This window comes from Carassius auratus, chromosome 15, assembly GCF_003368295.1.
Source record: "Carassius auratus strain Wakin chromosome 15, ASM336829v1, whole genome shotgun sequence".
NCBI lineage: Eukaryota > Metazoa > Chordata > Actinopteri > Cypriniformes > Cyprinidae > Carassius > Carassius auratus.
Genome location: NC_039257.1, coordinates 15,590,646 through 15,617,461, shown reverse-complemented (window position 1 = coordinate 15,617,461; position 26,816 = coordinate 15,590,646). Strand labels below are relative to the sequence as shown.

The 26,816-nt window shown below is 36.8% G+C and overlaps 1 protein-coding gene across 1 annotated transcript in view; it reads right to left on the bottom strand.

Annotated features, from left to right (window-relative positions):
- The window catches only part of mre11a (MRE11 homolog A, double strand break repair nuclease), a 271,381-nt gene that overhangs the window by 8,276 nt on the left and 236,289 nt on the right, over positions 1-26,816 (bottom strand). Inside the window, exon 17 of the mRNA XM_026282677.1 lies at positions 25,364-25,425. Within this exon, the coding sequence (XP_026138462.1) occupies positions 25,364-25,425 (62 nt within the window). The remainder of the gene's footprint in view (positions 1-25,363; positions 25,426-26,816) is intronic.

Below are 26,816 nucleotides of genomic sequence, written 5' to 3'. Positions count from 1 at the left end.
ACTGTATTTACGTTTAGCATTAGCCAGCACTTTTAAATTTGCCAAGATGTCAGGCGCTCTGGCTCCCGGTAAACATTTGACTATGGTGGCTGGTGTCTCTATATTCACGTTCCGTACAATAGAATCGCCAATAACTAGAGCACTTTCATCAGGTTTCTCAGTGGGTGCATCACTGAGTGGGGAGAACCTGTTTAATGTTTTGATCGGAACAGAAGAGCGGTGTTTTGACCCACGACTACGCTGCCTCACCGTCACCCAGTTGCCCTGCTGCAGGGGCTCTGCTGGGCTCTCTGTCAGCCTAACTGTTTCCCTGCATTTATCACATGTGAATCCCTCATCAGCGACAGAGATAGATAAACTGTACATGTGGCAAGAGGTGCAAATAACAATTGTAGGAGAAGCCATTACTCACCGTGCTTGATGAAATATTCTTACTGCGGTTGTTTGATGAACTTGTGGAAAACTGCAGCGTGAGAGAGGAGAGGAGAGGAGAAAAGAAAACGCTAATGACAAGCTAACGAGTGCTAACGCTTTGCAGGTGTGCTGCAGTCACGGAAGAGTGAACGATCAAAGTTAATCTGATAAGATTGATCGGTAATATCAGAAATATGGTGTGAATTAAGTTATATTTTACAATTAAAAAAAAACAAACAAACAGACAGTGATAGTAAGAAAGATTATAGAGAAAAAATATAAAATAAAAACAGCTACATGGAGCTATGATTAGCTACAGAAGGCCAACAGGAAGTAGAGAAGGTAATGCGGTAATGAAGGTAATGCGGATTGTCAAGCAAAAATCGATTCAAGAGTTTGAGTGAGCTTCACAAGGAATGGACAGGGGCTGGGGTCAAGTCATCAAGAGCCACCAGACACAAACATGTCAGGGAATTTGCTGAAAAAGAAGAATTTCTAAAAGTCCTCTTTTCAGATGAGATCAAGTTTTGTATTTAATTTAGTCAGCTGCAAATATGTCTTGACCCCAAAAAAATTCTAACAAAAGGTTTCAGAGTGGTTTACAGTAGTATCAAATGTACTTAAAAACATACTAAAAGTTTACCAAAGTTTGACTCCAAGAAAGGCCCCGTTTTTCAAAATGGCCGCCGCCAGGTCCTTAAAATTACCATTACTCCTTTGTATTCCTCCTAGACCAGAAATATTGGTGCCTGATACATGTTTTTTGCCATGTAATATTATAGCTAGCATATTTGTATGATTGTATGAAGTGATTATAAGTCCAATTATATATAAAAGCAATTGGTTACAAGCATATTTATGGGGAAAATATGTACAATTTCCCTTAAGTACATGCAGGTTCATGTAAAAAAAAAAAAATAGAATATCATGGAAAAGTTATTTATTTTTTGTAATTTAATTTTAAAAAGCAAACCTTTTATATTCTACATTTATTGCACACGTACAAACTGAAATATGTAAAGAGTTTTTGTTTGAGTTCTGATGGTTACGACTTACAGGTTCAGTATCTCCAAAGTAGGTTTAATTATGCTATCAATACTTGGTTAGGGCTCCTTTTGCAATTACTGTCTGTGGTACTGCAGGTTGCTTTGATGGGGCCTTCAGCTCCTCTGTATTGTTTTTCAGATATTACTTATCCTCTTCACAATACCCCATAGATTCTCTGTGAGGTCAGGTGAGTTGGCTGGCCAATCAAGCACAATAATATCATGGTCAGCAAATCATTTGGAAGTGGTTTTGGCACTGTGGGTAGGTTGTGAGGGTTTTGCACTTTGTTTTATGTTTTGTTTATTGTGTCTAGTATCAGCACATGGCTTTGTTAATTGTTTTCTCGGCCATGTGTTCCTTTAGCAACTCCTCCTTGTTTCCTGTTTACCACACCCCCCTCGTCAGCCTGGTCAGTCTTATTGTGCTCAACTGTCCCTCATGTATTTTCCTCCTTATTTATAGTGCCCCTTACCCTTTTTTGTTTGCTGGTTCATGGTCATTCACACCCTCTCTGTCTCTGTATGTGGCTGAATATGCGCCCGTGTCTCCTTGTCTGGTTGGTCTTGTGTAAGTTGTTTGTTCTTGCTTTTGGCTTTTATTTGTAATATTTATTTGGCTTTTTCTAGTCTTGATTCTTGTTGGTTAAACTGGTAATTTCTTATCTTGTTACTTAACCTTTTATTAGTTCATTGGCTTATATCTTTCCTTGTCTTGAGTTTAATTTGTGTTTTTGTGGAGCTTTGTCCTGTCTAGTTTTGTGTTCGAGTTCCTGACCCTGTCCCCGTGTGTCCTGCCCTGGTTCTACCTACCTGGCACTTGGTCTGTTTCAGAGTCAGTGGTTAACAACTGTCTGAGATCTGCTCTACGGTGCCTTGTGTGGTCTTCTCCATCAGTCTGGTTTTGCTGCCCCCTCTGTTGCCAAGCATTCTGCCAGTTGTTTCCTGAAGCTTTTCCAGTGGCCTCCCCTAGCTGTTCCTGTTAACTGTTATCCTGTTGTGTTATCTATTGTTCACTTCACTACCCTCTTGTATCCATCTGTTTTGTCAATAAAACCTTATTACCTCCCAATGAAATTGGGTCCTCCCTCCTAGATCCCTGACATAGGTGCTAAATTCCTGCTGCAAAATTAAACCAGCATCTCCATTAAGCTTGTCAGCAGGTGGAAACATAACGTGCTACAAAATCTCCTGGTAGATGGCTGCATTGACTTTGGACTTGATAAAACAATGAACCAACACCAGCAGACGTCACGGCACTCAAATCATCACTGACTTCAGAAACTTCACACCGGACTTTGGATTCTGTGCCTCTCCAGTCTTCCTCCAGACCTTGAATTCCAAATGAAATGGAACTTTCATCTGAAAAGAGGACTGTGAACCACTGAGCAACAGTCCAGCTCTTTTTCTTCTTATCCCAGGTGAAATGCTTCTGATTTTTTTTTTTTGGTTCAGGAGTGGCTTGGTTTTAGGAATGTGACTGCTGTATCCCTTTTCTTGAAGATGTCTGAACGTGATGACTCTTGATGCGCTGACTCCGGCTTCAGCCCACTCCTTGTGAAGCTCTCCCAAGTTCTTGAATCTGCTTTTCCTAACAATCTTCCCAAGGCTGAAGTCATCCCTGTTGCTTATGCACCTTTTCCTACCACACTTTTTCCTTCCAGTCAACTTTCTATAAATATATTTTGATACAGCACTCTGTGAACAGCCAGCCCTTTCAGCAATGACCTTCTGTGGCTTAACCTAGCAGAGGGTTATGATGATTGTCTTCTGGACAACAGTCAAGTCAGTAGTCTTTCCCATAATTGTGGTTGCATGTTCTGAACTAGCCCAGGAGGTACCCAGTATTTATACTAATAATTAATAAAACTAATCAAGCTCAAAATGGAATATTCAAATTTTTTGAGATACTGAATTTTTTATTTTCCTAAGCTGTAAGTCGTAACAAACAGAATAAAAAAGTTTACTTTTTTAAATTAAATTACAAAAAATGAAGAACTTTTCTTTTAAGTAGTCAATGATGAATTTTGTTTGAGCAAAATGGTATACACTGTGCTGCCAACAACATTACAATGAGTCACGCAATATCAAATGTTAATATTCTATTCTCCCATCTTCTGAATTGCCTGAAAATGGTGAATTTAGGTTTGTTGTGTTTAGTATAATGCCACCTTTATACTCTAAAACATCTATAAAGGATGCATTACATATTAATTACCTAATTAAAATTGAAAAGAGTGACCATTTTAGAGGTTTCACACACAGGCCTCTGTTCGGGCTAATACAGGGTTGTTTATGATCAAAGTTATGATTAAAGTTATACATCTCCAATTTAAGTTACTTTTGGATGCAATAACTTTTACATCAAATGTAAAGTCTGTGTTTTAGCAAAACAAGTGACATGACATAGGCTAAATTGTTTACATCTCTGGTTCACCCCAAACAATGATAAAACCTTACAGTATTCTCACAAAATCATGTATTCCATAAGTATGTAATCATGTCAGTGCAATTTAGACAAGTCCAATGGATTCACAGACCCAGAAAACATGGGGTTAGACACCAAGATGACTTGACTAAGTCAAATAATGAAGCAGTTAGGATATTTTAAGGGCTCCCCGCCCATCTTGGACGCCATCTTGAAAATTACACCTTTCTAGTGGTCAAACTTTGGTAAACTTTTTGTATGTTATTAAGGACACCTAATACTACAAAAAACAGCTGAGAAACCTTTTGTAAGAATTTTTTTAGGGTTAGGTGTTTTATTTTCATATATGCAGCCGTCTAATTTGGAAACCAAGGTCCTAGAGTCCTAGGAAGGGTGGAGAAGCTCATTGCCCAAGTTGCTTGAAATCCAGTATTAAGTTTCCACAGTCTGTGATGATATTGGGTGCAATGTCATCTGCTGGTGTTGGTCAATTTTATTTAAAAAATTTGTAAACCAAAGTCACTGCATCAGTTTACCAAGATTTGTGGAGCAGTTCATGCTTCATTCTGCTGACCAGCTTTTTGATGATGCTGATTTCATTTTCCAGAAGGATTTGCACCTGCACCTAGTTAGCTAAATAACCTTGGTGTTGGTGTGCTTAACTGGCCAGCAGACTCACCAGACCTGAACTCCATAGAGAATCTATGGAGTATTGAGAGGAAAATGAGAAACAACAGACCAAAAATTGCAGATCAGCTGAAGGCCACTGTCAAAGAAACCTGGGCTTCCATACCACCTCAGCAGTGCCACAAACTGATTACCTCCATGCCATGCCATGCTGAATTGAGGCAGTAATTAAAGCAAAAGGAGCCCCTTCCAAGTACTGAACAGATGTACAGTAAATTAACATACTTTCTTAGAAGGCCAACAATTCAAATAAATTTTATTGGTCTCATAAAGTATTCTAATTTGTTGAGATAGTGAATTGGTGGGTTTTGTTAAATGTGATCCAAAGTCATCACAATTAAAATAACCAAAAACTTAAACTACTTCAGTCTGTGTGTATTGAATTTATTTAATACACAAGTTTCACAATTTGAGTTGAATTACTGAAATAAATATATTCTTCCATGACATTCTAATTTATTGAGAAGCACCTGGATAAATTGGTAGTGGAGTTGAGTGAAACTGCTGCAAATGACACTGGGGATGAATCCTCAAACTTATATGTGAGTAAGCAAAGGGGGGAAATAGTGCTTTATTTTGGGAGGGTGCAGATTGACTTTGAATGTTAAGAACTTTGGGAAATTCTATATGTTGGATTTTTATGCGATTTCATTTTTTTGCCTTATTTGAGCCGTTTCAGTTTTCGCAGTCAGTTATGACTAATATTAAAGGAGGAAATATTACATCGGCTTTTTAAAATGTATAATGGCTTGGTACTATGATTAAAAGAAGTAGAGTATTTGCATATCTGAAATCACTAATGGCAGATATAATATTTATTCAGGAGACTCACATTAGCAATTAACCAATGCAGACGTAGAACCAAACAGATATGTCAAGTTTATCAGGCCCCATTTAATTCCAAGGCTAGAGCTATAGCTATCCTTTTTTGCAAGAATGTTTCTTTTTGTATTTAATTACTTTTAGATGCAGTCATAAAACAGATTGTTTTATCTAAAGCCATATACAACTGAGGGTAATTAGAAGCAATCAAAATCAACAAAAGAGCAATAATATGTAAGTGCTGTGTAAGTCTCACTTAGCCTAAAGCAGTATGCAAAAAAGTTTTCTATATAATAAATAAAAAGAAAACAAATAGAATAATGCTGCTCTATGTGAAACCACGCAGCTGATGGAGATTTACCACTGATTACAGAACTGGCTTTACTTTAAGATGCACATTAAATATAGCATGTGATTTATCATGCAACCCTAACTTTTAAATGTATCTGCATATTTTTGATATTAACCTCAGGATGTTATTAAGCCTTATGAAGGCCATTTTTAAACCTTATTAAATATATGCATCATATTTCATGTCAAATTCTTACAGTTGATCAATAGATTCAATTTACACTACGGCTCTATACCAAACAAATTAAATAACTTACATTGCACAATTACAAATGCAACAAATGATGTCATGAGATTAAGGTTTTATATACAATTTTGAATAAACAAATAAGAAATTAATTGGGGGGGGGGGGATACATACTTTTAAACAAACAAAACACGCCAGTATTTTGCAGTACATCACTTAATGAGTGAGTCATTGACTCATTAAATTAACTGATTCCTTCAAAACAATGAATCATTCAGTAACAAAACTGCTGCATGCCTGCCTGGAGATACTTCTGCTGTGATCTTTGTTTGGCAGTTGGAACTATTTTAGTTGGAGAAACAGAAAAAAAAAAAAAAAAAAACTTAAAGTCAATACTGTGTCTAAACTCTTAATTACATGACTACTTGTTTATTTAACTCAAATCAATTCGACATTTGCAATCGTGAAAATATTCAACAATTAGCTCCCTTGTCATGGTATCCTATGGTTACTGTTTTTTCAGTTTACCGCAAGTGATAAGTTATTTTTTGCTATTTTTTATGCTATTAAAATAAAAAATATACTTAAAAAAAAACAATTTATTCCTGTGATGCAAAGCTGAACTTTCAGCATCATTACTCCAGCCTTCAGTATCACATGTAACATCCAGTCTATCACATGATCATTTAGAAATTATTCTAATATTATGATTTATTATGTTGGAAACAGTTCTGCTGTCTAATATATTGTTGTGAAGCCACCCCTTCAGAGAATAGGCGAGGGTAACACTTCAGAATAGCCTGCGGGTGTCGCTGCTGGACAGACAGCCACATGTACAGTTTATCTATCTCTGTCGGGGACGAGGGATTCACATGTGATAAATGCAGGGAAATAGTTAGGCTGACAGAGAAGATTTCAGAATTAGAGACAGACATCCAAACTTTAATTGAGGACAGTAAGAATGTTAGGGCACTAGATTAGGCTTTGGATGCATCTAGCTCAGGGATTCCTGTACATTGTTCGGTTCCGGAAACAGAGCCCCTGCAGCAGGGCAACTGGGTGACGGTGAGGCAGCATAGTGCTGGCTAATGCTAAACGTAAATACAGTAAGATTGTTATTCATGCCGGCGCTAATGATGTTCGATATCACCAGTGGGAGATCACTAACAATAACATTAAAGAGGTGTGTGAACTTGCAAGCACGATGTCAGACAGTGTAATATGCTCTGGTCCCCTCCCTGCTTACCGTGGTGACGAGATGCATTGCAGATTGTCATCACTCAATAGCTGGATGTCTAAGTGGTGCCCACAGAATAACATAGGTTTCATAGACAATTGGACGAGCTTTTGGGGCAGACCGGACCTGTTGAAAAGAGATGGTCTTCATCCCTCCTGGGATGGCGCCACTCTTCTCTCTAGAAATACGGCAAATACTCTTAGAGTTTATACTTGACTAACTGGGGCCCAGGTCATGAAGCAGACAGACTGGCTAAACCGACCGTCTGCTAGCTGCCTCCCGTCACACAGTTAAGATTAACAATTTAATTGAGGTTCAACAAATAAAAAACAGATGCAATACGGATAAACAAACGATAAGGCTTGGCTTATTGAATATAAGATCCCTTTCTACGAAAACACTGTTTGTAAATAATATGATCACTGATCATAATATAGATGTACTCTGTTTGACAGAAACCTGGCTAAAACCTGATGATTACATTATTTTAAATGAGTCCACCCCCCAAGATTACTGTTATAAACATGAGCCGGACCTACTCATTGTCGAAATCATACTCTAGATTTAATACTGTCACATGGAATTGATGTTGATAGTGTTGAAATTATTCAGCCAAGTGATGATATCTCAGATCATTATTTAGTTCTGTGCAAACTTCATATAGCCAAAATTGTTAATTCAACCTCTTGTTACAAGTATGGAAGAACCATCACTTCTACCACAAAAGACTGCTTTTTAAGTTATCTTCCTGATGTATCTAAATTCCTTAGCATATCCAAAACCTCAGAACAACTTGATGATGTAACAGAAACTATGGACTCTCTCTTTTCTAGCACTTTAAATACAGTTGCTCCTTTACGCTTAAGGAAGGTTAAGGAAAACAGTTTGACACCATGGTATAATGAGCATACTCGCACCCTAAAGAGAGCAGCCCGAAAAATGGAGCGCAGCTGGAGGAAAACAAAAATAGAGGTATTTCGTATTGCTAGATCCTATTACTTCTCTTTTAGAAGAAAACAAACATAACCTCAGGTATTTATTCAATACAGTGGCTAAAGGCCAACAAGTGTTGACATTTCCCAACACCACAGCAGTAATGACTTTATGAACTACTTTACTTCTAATATCAATACTATTATAAATAGTAGATAGAGATAAAATTGCAACCATTCAGCCGTCAGCTACAGTATGACATCAGACAGTGCACTATGGACCCCCCGAGGAACAGAATCGTTTAAACTTGTTAAATCATCTAAATTAACAACATGTATGTTAGACCCTATACCATCTAAGCTCCTAAAAGAGGTGCTTCCAGAAGTCATAGATCCTCTTCTGACTATTATTAATTCCTCATTGTCATTAGCATATGTCCCCAAAACCTTCAAACTGGCTGTTATTAAGCTTCTCATTAAGAAACCACAACTTGACTCTAAAAAACTAGTTAATTATAGACACATCTCGAATCTCCCTTTTCTGTCCAAGATACTAGAAAAGGTGGTATCCTCACAATTATATTCCTTCTTAGAGAAAAATGGTATATGTTAGGATTTCCAGTCAGGATTTAGACCGTTTCATAGTACTGAGACTGCTCTCCTTAGAGTTACAAATGATCTGCTCTTATCATCCGATCGTGGGTGTATCTCTCTATTAGTTTTATTGGATCTTAGTGCTGCGTTGGACACAACTGACCACAACATTCTTTTGCATAGACTTGAATGCTTTGTTGGTATCAATGGAAGTGCATTAGCATGGTTTAAATCCTATTTATATGACCGCCATCAGTTTGTAGCAGTAAATGAAGATGTATCATATCGATCACAAGTGCAGTATGGAGTACCTCAAGGCTCAGTACTAGGGCCGCTACTCTTCACGCTTTATATGTTACCCTTGGAAGATATCATCAGGAAATATGGTATTAGCTTTCCCTGTTATGTTGATGATACTCTATATTTCTTCGTGGCCCGGTAAAACACACTAATTTGAAAGACGAATGGAATGCATAGTCGATATAAAAAACTGGATGACGAGTAATAAATAAATAAAAAAAACAGAGGTGTTAATTATAGGACCTAAAAACTCTGCATGTAATAACCTAGAACACTATTAGTTGCTATTAGAGAGTGTGCTATTTGATCGCAATCTTAGTGTGCTATTTGATCGCAATCTTTCCTTAGAAAGCCACATTTCTAGCATTTGTAAAACTGCATTTTTCCATCTCAAAAATATATCTAAATTACGGCCTATGCTCTCAATATCAAATGCAGAAATGTTAATCCATGCATTTATGACCTCAAGGTTAGATAATTGTAATGCTTTATTGGGTGGTTGTTCTGCACGCTTAGTAAACAAACTACAGCTAGTCCAAAATGGAGCAGCATGAGTTCTTACTAGTACCAGGAAGTATGACCATATTTGCCCAGTCCTGTCAACACTGCACTGGCTCCCTATCAAACATCGTATGGATTTAAAAATATTGCTTATTACTTATAAAGCCCTGAATGGTTTTGCATCTCAGTATTTGAATGAGCTCCTTTTACATTATAATCCTCTACGTACGCTTCTTCTCAAGAATTTTATAATACCTAGAATATCAAAATCAACTGCGGGCGGCAGATCCTTTTCCTATTTGCGCCTAAACTCTGGAATAACCTACCTAACATTGTTCGGGAGGCAGACACACTCTTGCAGTTTAAATCTAGATTAAAGACCCATCTCTTTAATCTGGCTTACACATAACATACTAATATACTTTTAATATCCAAATCCGTTAAAGGATTTTTAGGCTGCATTAATTATGTAAACCGTAACCGGAAACACTTCCCATAACTCCCTATGTACTTGCTACATCATTAGAAGAATGGCATCTACGCTAAAATTTGTCTGTTTCTCTCTTATTCCGAGGTCACAATCTTCTGCACAATCTGACTTTGCTGCAGCCTGGAATTGAACTACTGGTTTCGTCTGGTCAGAGGAGAGCTGCCCCCCCAACTGAGCCTGGTTTCTCCCAAGGTTTTTTTTCTCCATTCTGTCACCGATGGAGTTCCGGTTCCTTGCCGCTGTCACCTCTGGCTTGCTTAGTTGGGGTCACTTCATCTACAGCAATATCGTTGACTTGATTGCAAATAAATGCACAGACACTATTTAAACTGAACAGAGATGACATCACTGAATTCAATGATGAACTGCCTTTAACTATCATTTTGCATTATTGACACACTCTTTTCCTAATGAATGTTGTTCAGTTGCTTTGACGCAATGTATTTTGTTTAAAACACTACATAAATAAAGGTGACTTGACTTGACTAATAAAAGGTTAAAAAGAACTGCATTTATAAAAAAAAAAAAAATCTAATAATATATATTCTAATAATATATTTTCTTTACTATCACTTTTTATCAATTTAACAGATCCTTGCTAATTAAAACTATTGATTGTATTCAAAAAAAAGAAAGAAAAAAATTACTGACCCCAAATTACTGACCAGTAGTGTATATTGTTATTACAAAATATTTATATTTTAACATGTTCTGAAAAAATATTAAGCAGCAGAACTGTTTCCAACTTTGATAATGAATCATCATATTAAAAAGAATTCTAAAGGATCATGTGATAATGATCCTAAAAATTCAGCTTTGCATCACAGAAATAAATGCTAATTTAAAGTATAATAAATGTAAAAACAATTATTTTAAATTGTAATAATATATCACAATATTACATTTTTTTTCTGTATTTTTGATCAAATAAACGCAGGCTTGATGAGCAGAAGAAACTTCTTTCAAAAACATTAAAAATAGTAATGTTTCCAAACTTTTGGTCTGTACTGTATGCATCTCAGTATTTTGTATTAGGATTAAATTTAAAAAGTGAATGTAAGCATGTAGGCATATTGTGTGCAAAAAAAGGGTTAAAATCACATTACATCTTAACATTGCAATCTAAAAAAAATAACCATTTTAAAACAAATAAAGTTACTAAATTAAATTTATAAATAAATTATTAAAAGCACAGACTAATTGAGCAAAAAGGCTATTCTGTTTACCCCTTTACACGTAAACTACAGTTAGTGCTACCATACAAATACACTTACTTGTAGGTTTAAAATATTACATATTAAGTATGTCCCAATACCACTTTTTCACTTCCAAACAAGTAAAATTTTAATAATAATTATTTACAAATTACAATTGTAGCTAGACAAGATGTTTTTATTACCTCTCTGGACATGGACAGTATACCGTGCACACAGTTTCAATTGAGGGACTGAGAGCTCTCAGACTAAATCTAAAATATCTTAAACTGTGTTCCCAAGATGAACAGAGGTCTTACGGGTTTGGAATGACGAATCGGAGTAAACTAAAATTTTGAGCATGAGCAAAATCCTATTTGTTGTTTTTACTTTTGTTGTTATGTAAGAAATGTTTTCATTTTAATCTAATTGCTTAAACTCTGAAAAATAATTACACCTACAATTATTAAACACATTGTGTGTCACTTTTAATTATCATTTATGCACCCAAGTGCTTTTCTCACACGAGTAGAAAACTCTTTGGATGTGTTTGACGAACACAATTTCTACATCAGAAAACTTTTTAATGTATGACTGAACTTTTCTCATTCAACAGAACTACTATTTTCAAACTAATTAACCAGCCTATAACACTTGGTGTAAGTGTTCTTACCTAGAACAGAAAACATCGCTTTGAATATTTGACTATTTTGTAGGCATCATGTTATTTTAGATTAAACACACTAGAATCAACAAGAAAGAAATGTACAAGCTAAGGATGTTTGAACTATTATCATAATTTCCTTTGGACCCTTATGAGCTGATAATGAATTTTCTATGCAAGTGACATAATATACAGTTCTCATACTGGGGCAGCTGTAGACTGATGGTTAGAGAGCCCCCAGAAAAGGTTGCCGGTTCAAGTCTCAGTGCTGGCAGGAGTTGTGGGGTGGGAGGGTTAATGAACAGCGCTCTCTTCCACCCTCAATACCCATGGCTGAAGTGCCATTGAGCAAGGCACTGAACCCCCAGTTGCTCCCCAGGCACTGGATATATAGCTGCCCACTGCTCCGGGTATGTGTTCATGGTGTGTACACTTCTCACTGCTGTGTGTGTGTGCACTAGGATGGGTTAAATGCAGAGCACCAATTCAGAGTATGGGGTACCATACTTGACAAATGTCACGACTTTCACTTTTTCACGATGGGCCCTGTTTTAATGATCTAAACGCAAAGTGTAAAGCGCATGGCACAGGTGCACTCAGGGCATGTCCAAATCCACTTTTGCTATTTTTATGACGGAAAAATGGTTGGTGCAAATGGGCGCATGGTCTAAATGGGTTGTCCCTATTCTTTTAATGAGTAATGGGTTTTTTTTGGGCTTAACGTGCAATAAACCAATCAGAGTCTCATCTTCCTTTTAAGAGCCAGTTGCACTTGTGCCATGACGGATTTGCTATTTACACAAATTTGGCAAGCGCAAAGACAGAAAATGTGTCCGAGTTGAAACGGAGCTGCTCGCATGCGAGCAAATAGATAACCTAATTCTGATACATGTGATGACTATCAATTATGACATATAGACATACAGTATTGTTCAAAATAATAGCAGTACAATGTGACTAACCAGAATAATCAAGGTTTTTAGTATATTTTGTATTGCTACGTGGCAAACAAGTTACCAGTAGGTTCAGTAGATTGTCAGAAAACAAACAAGACCCAGCATTCATGATATGCACGCTCTTAAGGCTGTGCAATTGGGCAATTAGTTGAAAGGGGTGTGTTCAAAAAAATAGCAGTGTCTACCTTTGACTGTACAAACTCAAAACTATTTTGTACAAACATTTTTTTCATCCTGTGAATCACTAAACTAATATTTAGTTGTATGACCACAGTTTTTTAAAACTGCTTGACATCTGTGTGGCATGGAGTCAACCAACTTGTGGCACCTCTCAGCTGTTATTCCACTCCATGATTCTTTAACAACATTCCACAATTCATTCACATTTCTTGGTTTTGCTTCAGAAACAGCATTTTTGATATCACCCCACAAGTTCTCAATTGGATTAAGGTCTGGAGATTGGGCTGGCCACACCATAACATTAATTTTGTTGGTTTGGAACCAAGACTTTGCCCGTTTACTAGTGTGTTTTGGGTCATTGTCTTGTTGAAACAACCATTTCAAGGGCATGTCCTCTTCAGCATAGGGCAACATGACCTCTTCAAGTATTTTAACATATGCAAACTGATCCATGATCCCTGGTATGCGATAAATAGGCCCAACACCATAGTAGGAGAAACATGCCCATATCATGATGCTTGCACCTCCATGCTTCACTGTCTTCACTGTGTACTGTGGCTTGAATTCAGAGTTTGGGGGTCGTCTCACAAACTGCCTGTGGCCCTTGGACCCAAAAAGAAAAATTTTACTCTCATCAGTCCACAAAATGTTCCTCCATTTCTCTTTAGGCCAGTTGATGTGTTCTTTGGCAAATTGTAACCTCTTCTGCACATGCCTTTTTTTTAACAGAGGGACTTTGCGGGAGATTCTTGAAAATAGATTAGCTTCACACAGACGTCTTCTAACTGTCACTGTACTTACAGGTAACTCCAGACTGTCTTTGATCATCCTGGAGGTGATCATTGGCTGAGCCTTTGCCATTCTGGTTATTCTTCTATCCATTTTGATGGTTGTCTTCCGTTTTCTTCCACGTCTCTCTGGTTTTGCTCTCCATTTTAAGGCATTGGAGATCATTTTAGCTGAACAGCCTATCATTTTTTGCACCTCTTTATATGTTTTCCCCTCTCTAATCAACTTTTTAATCAAAGTACGCTGTTCTTCTGAACAATGTCTTGAACGACCCATTTTCCTCAGCTTTCAAATTCATGTTCAACAAGTGTTGGCTTCATCCTTAAATAGGGGCCACCTGATTCACACCTGTTTCTTCACAAAATTGATGACCTCAGTGATTGAATGCTGGGTCTTGTTTGTTTTCTGACAATCTACTGAACCTACTGGTAACTTGTTTGCCACTTAGCAATAAAAAAAATATACGAAAAACCTTGATTATTCTGGTTAGTCACATTGTACTGCTATTATTTTGAACAAAACTGTGTATATATATATATATATATATATATATATATATATATATATATATATTTAATTACCCTACAAAAAAATCTCATGCATTGCAATCCTTAATTTTTTTATATTTGACATGTTTGTGTGCTGCTGTGCATCCCTTTGTTTAATAAAGCAGTGTGTTGCGGACCCGCCTATATTCTAACACGCTCTTTATATAACAAAGAAAAAACATTGTGCCAGACTTTAGGACCAGGTTTGAGTTGGCCTATGGCACAGTCTACTTTCAGCTCCTTAACAGAACTCTCTTTTAGACCAGCATGCCCAAGGGCGCACAAATAGGCCCAAATGAATTTACTAATTAAACGACGTGGCGCTGGACGGGGAAATGCAAACGTTGCCGGACTGAAACTACCAAACACACTTGTGCTGTGCCTTGCGCTGGGTGTATTATAGGGCCCTATGTGTGTGTAAATAACTGTGCTAAAACATTTATGACAATTTTTGCATTGTGTCAAGGATGTGTCACATCTAAGACTCACAATGTTTTTTTCTTCTCTTACACAACTAGATTTTGCCATATCAAGATTTTGGATGGCCGTTCACAATTTGTTTGTTGGACTTCGTAGGTTTTTAGGTGAAGACGTATCTTTGTTAGATGCCATCATAATAGGAATATATGAAAATTAAGAAATTAAGTCACAGTTTTTCTCTTTGAGATATTTCTTTTAGTGCAACTTTGTGTCTGTCCACAAAGTGTGATCACATGAAGCATCAACAAAAAAAAAATGAAGTCTAACTGTTTTACCTTCAGTACTATTAATACTATAACTGAAACAAATCAAACGGTTCCACTGAAAGCTGCATACTCGTTTAAGTTTAAGCATGTTAAAGTTTCCACACTCTTGTGTAGATAAATTTTATCTATAAACTTTTGTGTATTTAAGCGACCAAATCACTAAGAACTAGAGTATAGCAAGAAAACAAATGTTTACAATGCATATAAAATTCAGAATACAATAGTTTTTTTCTTTTAAATGTGGATTGGTAAATTATATTTTCATTACTCCACTAAATTAAGTAATCTTGTTCAGATAGCAGATGACACAATTCACATTTGTTTAATTGGCTGTTTTTAAGACTTCTCTGTAAGTTGATGCTACTAATCCTTGCATGGGATAGAGAGCATGATGAGCAAAGATCTATTAATTTAAGAAAATGATTAAACATTTGACTCTTTATTTGGACAATACTCCATTTCAAACAATTTTCCCCTGAGGTGTTTATCTACAGAATCTTTATTCAGCATATCCCACTTATTAAACATTAAACAAAGTATTTTTCAGGAACTACTGATATCTTCTTTCATTTGAATAAAACAACACCGATCCCTGGTGTACGTAAGCATCTACAATGTGTGTATGTGCTGCATCTTTGTTTGTCTGATTCTGCCAGACTTGTTAGATGGGCTACTCTTGTAATACAAACACATTTGAGAACTATGATGTTCTCACTTTTGTAAAGGTTTTAGAAAACATTCAAACAACTTTTACATTGGGATTTTCTGCGCGCAAAACAAACTGAATTATGAAATGCAAAAGTGTGTATGGCATTTGTCAAAAGAGAATGTTAGCTGTAATGAGCACAAAAATGGTAAACGTGACTTGTATATACAGTGGGGATCGAAAGTTTGGGCACCCCTTGCAGAATCTGTGAAAATATGAGTAATTTTCAAAAAATAAGAGAGATCATACTAAATGCATGTTATTTTTTATTTAGTACTGTCCTGAGTAAGATATTGTACATAAAAGATATTAACATTTAGTCCACAAGACAAAAGAATTGCTGAAATTATTAAAATAACCCCACTCAAAAGTTTGGGAACCCTTGGTTCTTCATACTGTGTGCTGTTACCTGATGATCCTCGACTGTCTTTCTGTTTTGTGATGGTTGTGCATGAGTCCCTTGTTTGTTCTGAACAGTTAAACTGAGCAGCGTTCTTCAGAAAAATCTTTAAGGTCCTGCAGATTCTTCAGTTTTCCAGCATCTTTGCATATTTGAACCCTTTCCAGCAGTGACTGTATGATTTTGAGATACATCTTTTCAGACTGAGGAAATTTGAGGGACTCAAACACAACTATTTAAAAAGATTCAAACATTCACTGATGCTCCAGAAGGAAACAAGATGCATTAAGAGCTGGGGGGGTGAGAACTTTTGGAATTTGAAGATCAATGTAAATTGTACTTAATTTGTGTACCGGGAAACATACAAGTATCTTCTGTTGCTTACGAAGGGCAGAACTAAATGGAAAACAATTATATTTCAACAAAATAAGAAAATTACTCATATTTTCACAGATTCTGCAAAGGGTGCCCAAACTTTCGATCCCCACTGTGTATATATATATATATATATATATATATATATATATATTAGGGCAGGGACTTTAACGCGTTAATCGAGATTAATTAATTACACAAAAAATTACGCGTTAATTAAGATTAATTAATTACAGAAAAAAAAATTCCCGCATCTTTAATAACTTATTTTTGCACCGCGGAACGTTTCACACTGGATGAGTTTCGGTGGACCGATTATACTGGAGCACCAACTAGCGTTCGCATATCAGCGCAGCAGCCCATCGAGCCTCAAGTATCACATGTATTATTTTGTTGGTGCAACTGGCACTTTATATTGAACTCTTTATTGTTTTTGCAAAGGTTAAAGAGTGTTGGACCTCTGAAGCAACATAGAGACGTTTTCAATGTTCCTGACAGTATTGTGTTTTACTTAAAAAACAGTTTACAGAAGGTTCCAGCACCTATAAGCTACCTGAATTTCTGAAATATACTATTTCTAAATATGCTATTGCTACACTTAATGGCAAAAATTGCACTGGTCTGCTAGACTTGGTTGAACAAAAATAAACAATATTTTGTTACTTAAGCTTATGTATTCAGTCATTATTCAATGGTATACTATAAATCCATGTAAAAAAAAAATTACTTCTCACTGTTCTCAGGTCAAATATTTATATGCGATTAAAATGCGATTAATTTTGATTAATTACAAAGTCTCTAATTAATTAGATTAATTTTTTTAATCGAGTCCCGGCCCTAATATATATATATAAATTCGATGACTCTGTTTACATTTCGTTTTTGCATATTTCAGGTGATGAGTTTTCTCTGCAGCGCATGTTCAGAGGAATTTATGAACAACTATTGCTTAAAAAATATTGCCCCTGCATCTAGAGCTCTTGTTCATTTAGCCAATGACGATGTTCACATTTTTATTGGTCGTACTCATTTGTTTCAACATTTCCGCTTGACATTAAAGGGTTAGTTCACCCAAAAATTATGTAATTAATGACTCACCCCCATGTCGTTCCAAACCCGTAAGACCTCCTTTCATCTTCAGAACACAGTTTAAGATATTTTAGATTTAGTCAGAGAGCTTTCTGTCCCTCCATTGAAAACATATGTATGGTATACTGTCCATGTCCAGAAAGTTAACAAAAACATCATCAAAGTAGTCCATCTGACATACCCTTAGACTCCAGAGGGTTAAACTGTGTTCCGAAGATGAACGGGAAGGTCTTAAGGGTTTGGAACAAAATGAGGGTGAGTCATTAATGACATAATTTTCATTTTTGGGTGAACTATCCCTTTAAAGGTATTACTAGAGGTATTTCGTATTTCTTGGCAGGAAAGTAACCTTTCCTACAGAAAAGCATTAAAAAAACTGCTAGATCCAATTATTTTCTTCTTTTTTTGAAGAAAACATAACCCCAGGTATTTATTCAATACAGTGGCTAAATTAACAAAAAAAGAAGTGCATAGTTTAATACAAAGGGGTGAAAGCCAATCACACAGAGTACATTTTTCATTTAAACATGAGATGCAGTAGGATGGAGAAAACCCACCATAAAGTCAAGACCCACCTTAATTTTAGATGGCTTTCTAAACATGTGGCTCTTTTGTGTGAGACGCGAGTGCAACGGTAATAGAAGTTGTTCCTCTCTAAAAAATGTGTTAAGTATGCGTTCTGTGGGAATGGCTTGGTTTCAGTTTTGACGTAAACAAGATCTTCTCCACATTCTCTTTTTCCGAAATATTTTGATTGAGCATCGCAGCAGTGCTCCATCTAGTTGCTTCAACTGTATATGTTAAAAAAAACATAATAATGCAATGACACTTTTATATAATCATCGCATCTCGTTCGCCACTGATAAAGGCCAAAGTATAATTTGACCATGCGCATCCACGCACTGTCCGCATTATGTAACTTTCATCATTAAGAGGGCGCGGGGACAGCCGCGCATCCGTCCACTCCACGCGGTCTCAAAAAGTGCCTGTATGCGGACGGGGTGCGCGGCTAACAGAAATGTATGGCCCAACGCTAATGTATGCTCCACCGTTGCACACACACCTGTGAGAAAACTTTGAGATATCTAACACAATAATACATATTATACACATAATATCCTTTCACCAATTAAGATTTATTAGTTACTCCATAACATATACAAGTAGACCATAAATGTTATACAATTACTGCAATCACTCCGAACATTTTGTACAGGAGGCATAGCCCATGGAAACGTCTTCCACCTGAAAATCTTGTCAGAAATAAAAGTAAACTGAGGACATTCTTTGTAAATAGATAAATCAAAACATTAAATAAATGTGCAAAACCAGCAGTTATCAATTTCAAAATCAGTTTGCTATAAACAAACAATTTTTTTTAATAATTTTCCATGCATAGTGTTTAAACTTTTGTATTGTTTAACGTGTTAAAGGTTGTAGATTTGGCTTTTTTTAAAGTAGTGAATCAGTGAAAGTCTCTTTGTAACAAATGCTGCCTTTGGAGGCAATCATGACTTTTCTTTTCACCAGAGAACTAAATCTCTGTGCTAATATTAATAGATTATTATTAATGTTCAAAAGAACTGAGAATTTTTTTTTTTTCCAGGTTTTTTTCGGGGGGATAAATTGAAAGAACAGCATTGTTTGTTACATTTGTTACAGTTACATTTATATTATTTACATCAAGTTTTTGAATTGTATAATATTGCATATTGTTATTGAAACTTCATAATGTTTCACTTGATTATACATTTAGTCAGGAATTATAGTTGGGAAAAGTCTAACTTGTAAAATGTTTACACGTTATGTGAAAACTAGTACAAGTATATAAATAAATAATAAGACACTTAGGGCTTGCACCCAGCGCAATTGACTTTGTACACCGACGCATGTGTCACTCCTATTTTGCACCCGCGCAAAGCGCGCTTTTCCCTCCACAGAAGCACGTCGCTAAACTAGTGAATGAACTTGCGCTCCCTGGGCGGTTCAGCGCAAAAAAAGGAGGCGTGTTCCGGCGCAAACAATCCCTGGTGCTATTTTGCTGTTCCATTAAACAATTGCGCCACTGACCAGAAAAAACCTAGTCTAAAGTCAGTGGCGCGTTGCGCGTTGTTCATTATGCTATTTTAAGGGCGCATGCTTGACCATAATGTATAGCGTGCACAACTCGCATACACTTTGCTCATGTAATCTACACAGATGCAACAGTTATTTTTGCAAATCATAAATTGTTACACTAAAAAAATATTAACACATGAGATGACGGAAATCATTGTGGTGTGCCACGAAGATGTGAAAAAATAGGCATAAATCTAGCTTACAAATTATTCAGGCTAATTGTAGTAATTAAGGATCAGACCTGTTTGCCCGACAGTGGCAAGACATATATGTATATAAGGACATCTGACAAATTGGTTTGTCCGTCAAAAACCAGGAAAAAAAAATCGATGAAACAATTGTGGCTATTTCCTCCCACGCCAGTTTAACCGACACTATTTTGGGTGGGTTTCTCCCATCCCCATACAACACAACTTCTCTGTCTTTCACTGCTCTTACAAGAACATCAGTCTTCTCGGCTGTGAACCGCTCCTGGCGTGCGCCTGGTAAATACGCCGTAATAATAGCAATCCATAATGGAACTTGCGCACCTGCTTTTAAAGGGAATGTTGGATGACGCTCTGATTGGTTTATTTCACGTTACGCCCAAACCACACCTATGAATAATGAAGCTACTTCAGACCAACCCATTTTAGATCTGCGCCGGGCGCAAGAGCCATTTATCCCACCGGGAAAATAGCAACAGCGCCGAGACCCGCCCACAAACTTACTTGCGCTTCGCGCTTTGACACTTGCGTTTCAGATCGTTAAAATAGGGCCCTTAGTCATGTTTATTATCTCTGCTGAATAGTGCTTCATTCTTTTTTTCTGAGGAAATCCAAATCTCAAATACTCAACCAAATCACATTTTTGGGGTGAATTATATCTTATTCCTCTCATTGCGAAGCAAACAGTAAAATAAAAAAAACTTTATTTAACATTAGAATCTGAATAGAGCATTCGGCGCGGGAGCGTGGTCGAATTAGAAGATAATGAAGGGAGACGTGAAAAACGGACATCGCGTTGTTTTCATATGGATTACTTTATCACAGAATATTTGTTTCGGCAGCACTTGTTTAGTTTAAAAGTAGACATGTCATGCTTTCTATAGATATCTCTCATGTCTCTTCGTTGAGTATTCACCGAGTTACAGTTCATTTGAATGACGTGTTTGTAAATGAAGATCAGCACAGACAAAGGCTGCAGACAGCACACATTGTTTGTTATCTTTATTTAATAAGTGCACAATGTTTTGTTGTTATTATATCTGTATACAAATACAGGATTTTTCCTGGGTCAGAATTGGTCTTCGGTGGTGGCTGACCGACATGGTCATCCACACACAGCAAAGAGTGCCCTAGTACCCACATGATCCACAAGCCCAATATTGACAATAAATATTACATTTAAATATTGTAATTATTGACAACCGGTTTCACGGTTTTAGAGTCACGTTTTCGGTATGTGCTATGGAAAAACTATACTTTCTAATAAAAATATGTATATATATTCTACCACAAGCAACAGCACAAATAAATACAATAGATTAAAGATACAAACAGTGATTTCATTTTTTTTCTTTTTTTTTTGGGCAGGTCTAGCATAAGTTTTTAGGTACAGAAATTGAATAAAGTAATAAAATGTAAAACAGCCTTGCATATTGGACTGTATAAATTAAAGATTGTTCTTTATTAAAGTTATAAAAGTTTTTTAATCAAGAGCAGTGAGTGATTTATTTGTTGTTGCTGTTCGAGTGATTTATTTGTTGTTGCTGTTCGATTTACATAAAGACTGTCACTTTAAGAGAATGCACTGATACAACAGGCATACGTTCAGCCAGCTATGTCTGCTGTAGGATACTTACCAAGACGGGCATTTTGAATTTTTTTTTGTGTGAATTTGTCCATTTAAATGCAATAGCTACTTCAGAAAGATCTTAATATTTGCGCGCGTTCTGAGGCACAGGTTTGCGCGGAGCACATGCAAAATTCTTGTCACTTTGCACGCCAGCTCGCGTCCTTTGGCTCTTAAATGTTTAATGAGTTTAGTTTAAACACATTAACGTGTGCTGTTCAGATCTCACAAGTGCTCGCGCGAAGTCAGCACTCGGGTGATTATGGAATAAATGACTGCTCATATTCCAGCAGTAATTCACATTGATCAAGAGTGAATGGTTTGTCCAGGGTTTTTTTTGTTTCTAGTTTTTTTTTCATTTTCTCATCACTATTTTTATAATGTCTGGGAATCCAGAATGCGAATCCATCAACAGAAACACATATTAGTTGAACCCAGCTTGTTTTACGAGCTATTTATAGCAAACTATATTACAGATGCTTTGTCAAATTTAAATTGAACCGCGGTCCCAGCACGTGCCGAGTCGTGTGTGGTGAACCGAATGGTTCGTAAAAAAAAACAAAAAAACAAAAACCTAAAAGCAACAGTTTTTATCCTATTTATTCATGAAAATGAATTTATTCCATGACTGTCTTTCATAGTTTAGAAAGATAAAATCATTTTTTGATAGACCTGATAATTATTTCAGTATAATCATATCAATTGAAAACATAGCATTAAAAGGTGTAATAGTGTTATTTTTTACCATATAAAATGTAATAAAATTAGCAGCTAGATAGCAACAGCTTGCTTTGTGCTTTGATCTAGTTTCATCTCACTCCAGTCTAACTTTAAACTAAATAGTTTTATAGGTAATTAACTGCACATTGGCTTAGGCCTATACATACTGTGGATTATTAAGGCTAAATTTTACTAAACACTCTTGCTGAATGGGGGTAAGCACACTTTCTCATTTCATTATAATAAATCGGCTCAAAGGAGTCATTAGGTTGCGGACTTTAGTGGACGTGTTGTGTGGTAATCCTGGCTGTTAGGACATCGCAAAAGATTTGTCAACATACACACACACAAACAAAACACTTCATAACTGATTTTTTTGCGTTTATTTAAAGTTATGTCAGCTGCATGTGCGGAATGCTTGTCACAAGATGTAAGAGAACTTTTTTTTGAGTGCAATTCCCAGCCAGTGGTAATTCAGCCAAAAATATTTTCCGAATGCACCACGTGAAACATGGAAGGTTTTCCGACCTTAGGATCAGTTGATTTTGATGTGAGGGGGAGAGCAAAGACAGAACTGAAGACGGAGAGTGTGCGTGCGGGGGAGGGGCGCTGTGCTCGTTCCCCTTCCGTCACTCCGTCAGTAGCCTGCTTCACTCACAAAACCCAATTACAGATCAAATAAGGCTTTGGCGAGACAAATAATCATTTTGGCAGCCGCCAAAAAATTTGCAATGTGGGAAAAACCCTGAAATAAAAGTAGACCCTTTACAGATTCGATTGATGCATTGCTCTTATCTGTACAATCAAAACTGAAAGTGTAATTTATGTTCTTTTCGGGATTATCAGGAAAATGATTGAGACTCCAGAGGGTTGAACAGAACAATTCAAAACGAAAGAAAACAGACTGCTCTTTGCTTATGTAATGTTAATCCGCATGAAATATGCATTTCTCTGGCACGTTCACTACTGCAAAGATCGTGAGACAGCATTGTCAACTTTATCTTTGCAGTTGACGCAGTCGACATTGATACAGAAAACACTTGTTTATTATTAATTATATTCATAAAATATTCATAATCATTAATTTTGCCGGTTCTTTGGTGACAGCTTTTTAGGTTACATGTTAGCCTACATAAATGCGTGAACGAGCTCGTCACAGCTGGACTGCTTGTTATGATGTCAAGGTCATTTTTAATGTTCATAAATTCAATTAGGCTAAACATAGCCTAACTGTTACCTTTATCTTACGTTAATCAGCACCTGGCCTGTCTAAAACCTTCTAGATTTCAAGCCATTCCACCACTTTTCTAACTGCCAACTAAGCTTGAGGATAGGAGGGACAGGTGGGCGGCGGGTTAACATGCAGCGCTCTGATTGGCCGAAAGCTTTTCACTCCACTTACACGCTGTGGCTAAGTGACAGAATCAGCGTTATAGATTGCATAGAAACTGAAATCGGTGAAATGCGAGAAGCAAAAAAATGCGTACCTAGAGAGCAGCGAATCGTACAGGTGTACTTATGGGTCAAAATGCGTGCAGAGTACGAAAAAGCGTACATGTTGGCAGGTCTGCACTGACTGGACCTTGCCATTCTTCTTTCATTAGAATGGCATCTACGCTAATATTTGTCTATTTCTCTCTTATTCCGAGGTCACCGTAGCCACCAGATCCAGTCTGTATCCAGATCAGAGGGTCACTGCAGTCACCCGTATCCAGTACGTATCCAGACCAGATGGTGGATCAGCACCTAGAAAGGACCTCTACATCCCTATAACACAGCGGAGACCAGGACAACTAGAGCCCCAGATACAGATCCCCTGTAAAGACCTTGTCTCAGAGGACCACCAGGACAAGACCACAGGAAACAGATGATTCTTCTGCACAATCTGACTTTGCTGCAGCCTGGAATTAAGTTCTGTCACCGATAGAGTTTCGGTTCCTTGCCGCTGTCGGCTCTGGCTTGCTTAGTTGGGGTCACTTCATCTACAGCGATATCATTGATTTGATTGCAAATAAATGCACAGACACTATTTAAAATGAACAGAGACGCCATCACTTTTACTGTCATGGCCGCGGTGAAGAAAATTTCCCACCTGTTAATCGATGTGGGACAACACCAGTAATACCGTGTGGTCACCGTGTGGGGGTGTCTCTTTTACATAAAGTTATACTTTCACTTTTACATTATATTTATTTACATTAATTGGCAATTTGGCGTCAATTTCTTAGATGGACAAAAAAAAAAATAAAAAAAAAATAAAAAGAAAAGCTCACTGATATTAAATACAGACCTTTTATTAACATAACGAATAAAAATACCACCATGCATAGGCTGAAAAAACCCTGAAAATCAGTAAACTGTGGAACCAAACAAATAAGAACCATAGAACGTTTATTGCCCAGTCAATATTAGAAAATTTTTAAGACGAATAAGAAAATAAAATAGGCCTAAATAAACTACACAAAGTTTAAATAAGACGAAACCATATAAATAAGAAACAAATAAATTGTATAAAATAAAAACTTCAAAAATGACCTTAGCCTACATAAATGACAAGTCAGTACTCTTAAAAAAAGAAAAAGAAAGAAAACATATATATAAAAGACACACACACACACACACACACATATATATATATAGAGAGAGAGAGAGAGAGAGAGAGAGAGAGAGAGAGGAGCGAGAGAGAGAGAGAGAGAGACAGAGAGAGATAAAAAGAGAGAATAAATCTGTTTTGCTGTTTGCTCATGAGGTCAACCTTGTTTTCAACTTAACCTCAACACTGGTGAAATTTAGGCCCACTCCCTGAAGCATGTTAAAAAAAATTAATGTAAGCTCAAGAGCTGCTCATAAGGTACTCAAATTGTATCATAACTCCTCTCACACAATGCCAGCCATACCATACGAGCAATAACAATTTGACATATTCTCCAACCGATAAATTTAATAATAATAAAAAAAATGCTACAAAAATGCAAAAAAGCACATATGACATAAAAAAAATCATACTATGTGTCTGTATGCCTAATACATGCAGAGATATATTTAGGAGTACGTGTTTACCTCATCAGCATATGTCTTTGGTGTGTTTCCACGAGAGGACCTCTGGGTTGAACCCTGGAATGCTGTGAATAAAATGTATTCTTATGAATTATATTAGGAAAAAAAAAATACAAAAAGAATCTCACCACTTACTCTCTTTCTATTAAAAATTATAATCACTGACATGTTCACTATGAAAGATGATTATTGATTAATCACTAATGCTGTGTTCATACCAAACGCGAATAGAGTGTCTGGCGCAAATGATTACAATGTTAAGTCAATGCAAAGGCAAGTTTACGCGCGTCTGGAGGTCTTGCAGCTCGAATCGGGCGTTGGGGTGTCTAGTGAATTGAATGGGGCAAATGACGCGAACTGACGCGCGAATAGAGCGTTTTGCGCGTTAAAGGTCCCGTTTTACGTGCTTTTTTGAAGCTTTGATTGTGTTTACAATGCGCAATATAACGTGTTCATGTTTCGCGTGTAAAAAAACTGTATTTTTCACACAGTTCACCTATCTGTATACTGCTGTTTTCACTGTCACAAAAACAGGCTGATGACTTCCTTGTTCTATGAAGCCTCTCCTTCAGAAATACGTAACGAGTTCTGATTGGGCCAGTGCTACCTGTGTAGTCATTCGACAGCAGCTGAGAGCAGGCTGTCCTCCTGGTAACGTGATTGGGCTAGAACGCACGTGCTGGAGATGTATTTATAATCACAGGAGCGTTTTTACTGACAAGATGCGCATGAAAACCGCATTTGTTTTTTTGCACAGCCCTAACATCAAGTTAACAAAGCTAAACAGCGTTGCCCTTTGTGTAATAAGTTACAGAAACTGTTAAACGCACCAACTTAAATAATAAAATACACTTACCAGTTGTGGTCCATAAACAACGCCTTCTCCAGACAAAGAGGGAACTGCTCCATCTTTCAAGAATAATCTTTGTGCAAATCCAGCATTAAACTGATTGAGATTGAGAAAGTTGTCCTCAGCTAGCTGTCCTCAGCAAAATGAGCTGCACATAGTTTTACATGTGCATTATAATTTTCGGGAACCGAGTTAAACATAAATTGTAACCATTAATCTCAAAGTACAGCGTTCCTGGGAAGCCCAAACAAAGGTTATTGGACTCAGAGATGAAAAAAAACAGCGTTTCAACGACATGGCGACAAACACAAACAGCTCTTCCTTCTTCTCCGTCGGAGCGTAACAGGGCCACGCCCCCTGTTTGTGAATTCATGCGGGTGGTGGTTAGTCAAAAAAACTGTTTTAGTGACGTTACTACTGCAGGAACTAGAGGGCTGTAGTCCAAACGGGTCGTTTTTTGTAGGCGAATTCTGTTAAATCAAATATCTCGCTTGGCATTGAACTTTGAGCTTTAGAATTTTACAGATATTATTTATACTCTAACAACAACATTACACACTAACTAAAGTTTAAAACATGGAATCACGAAGAAGGGGGCCTTTAAGT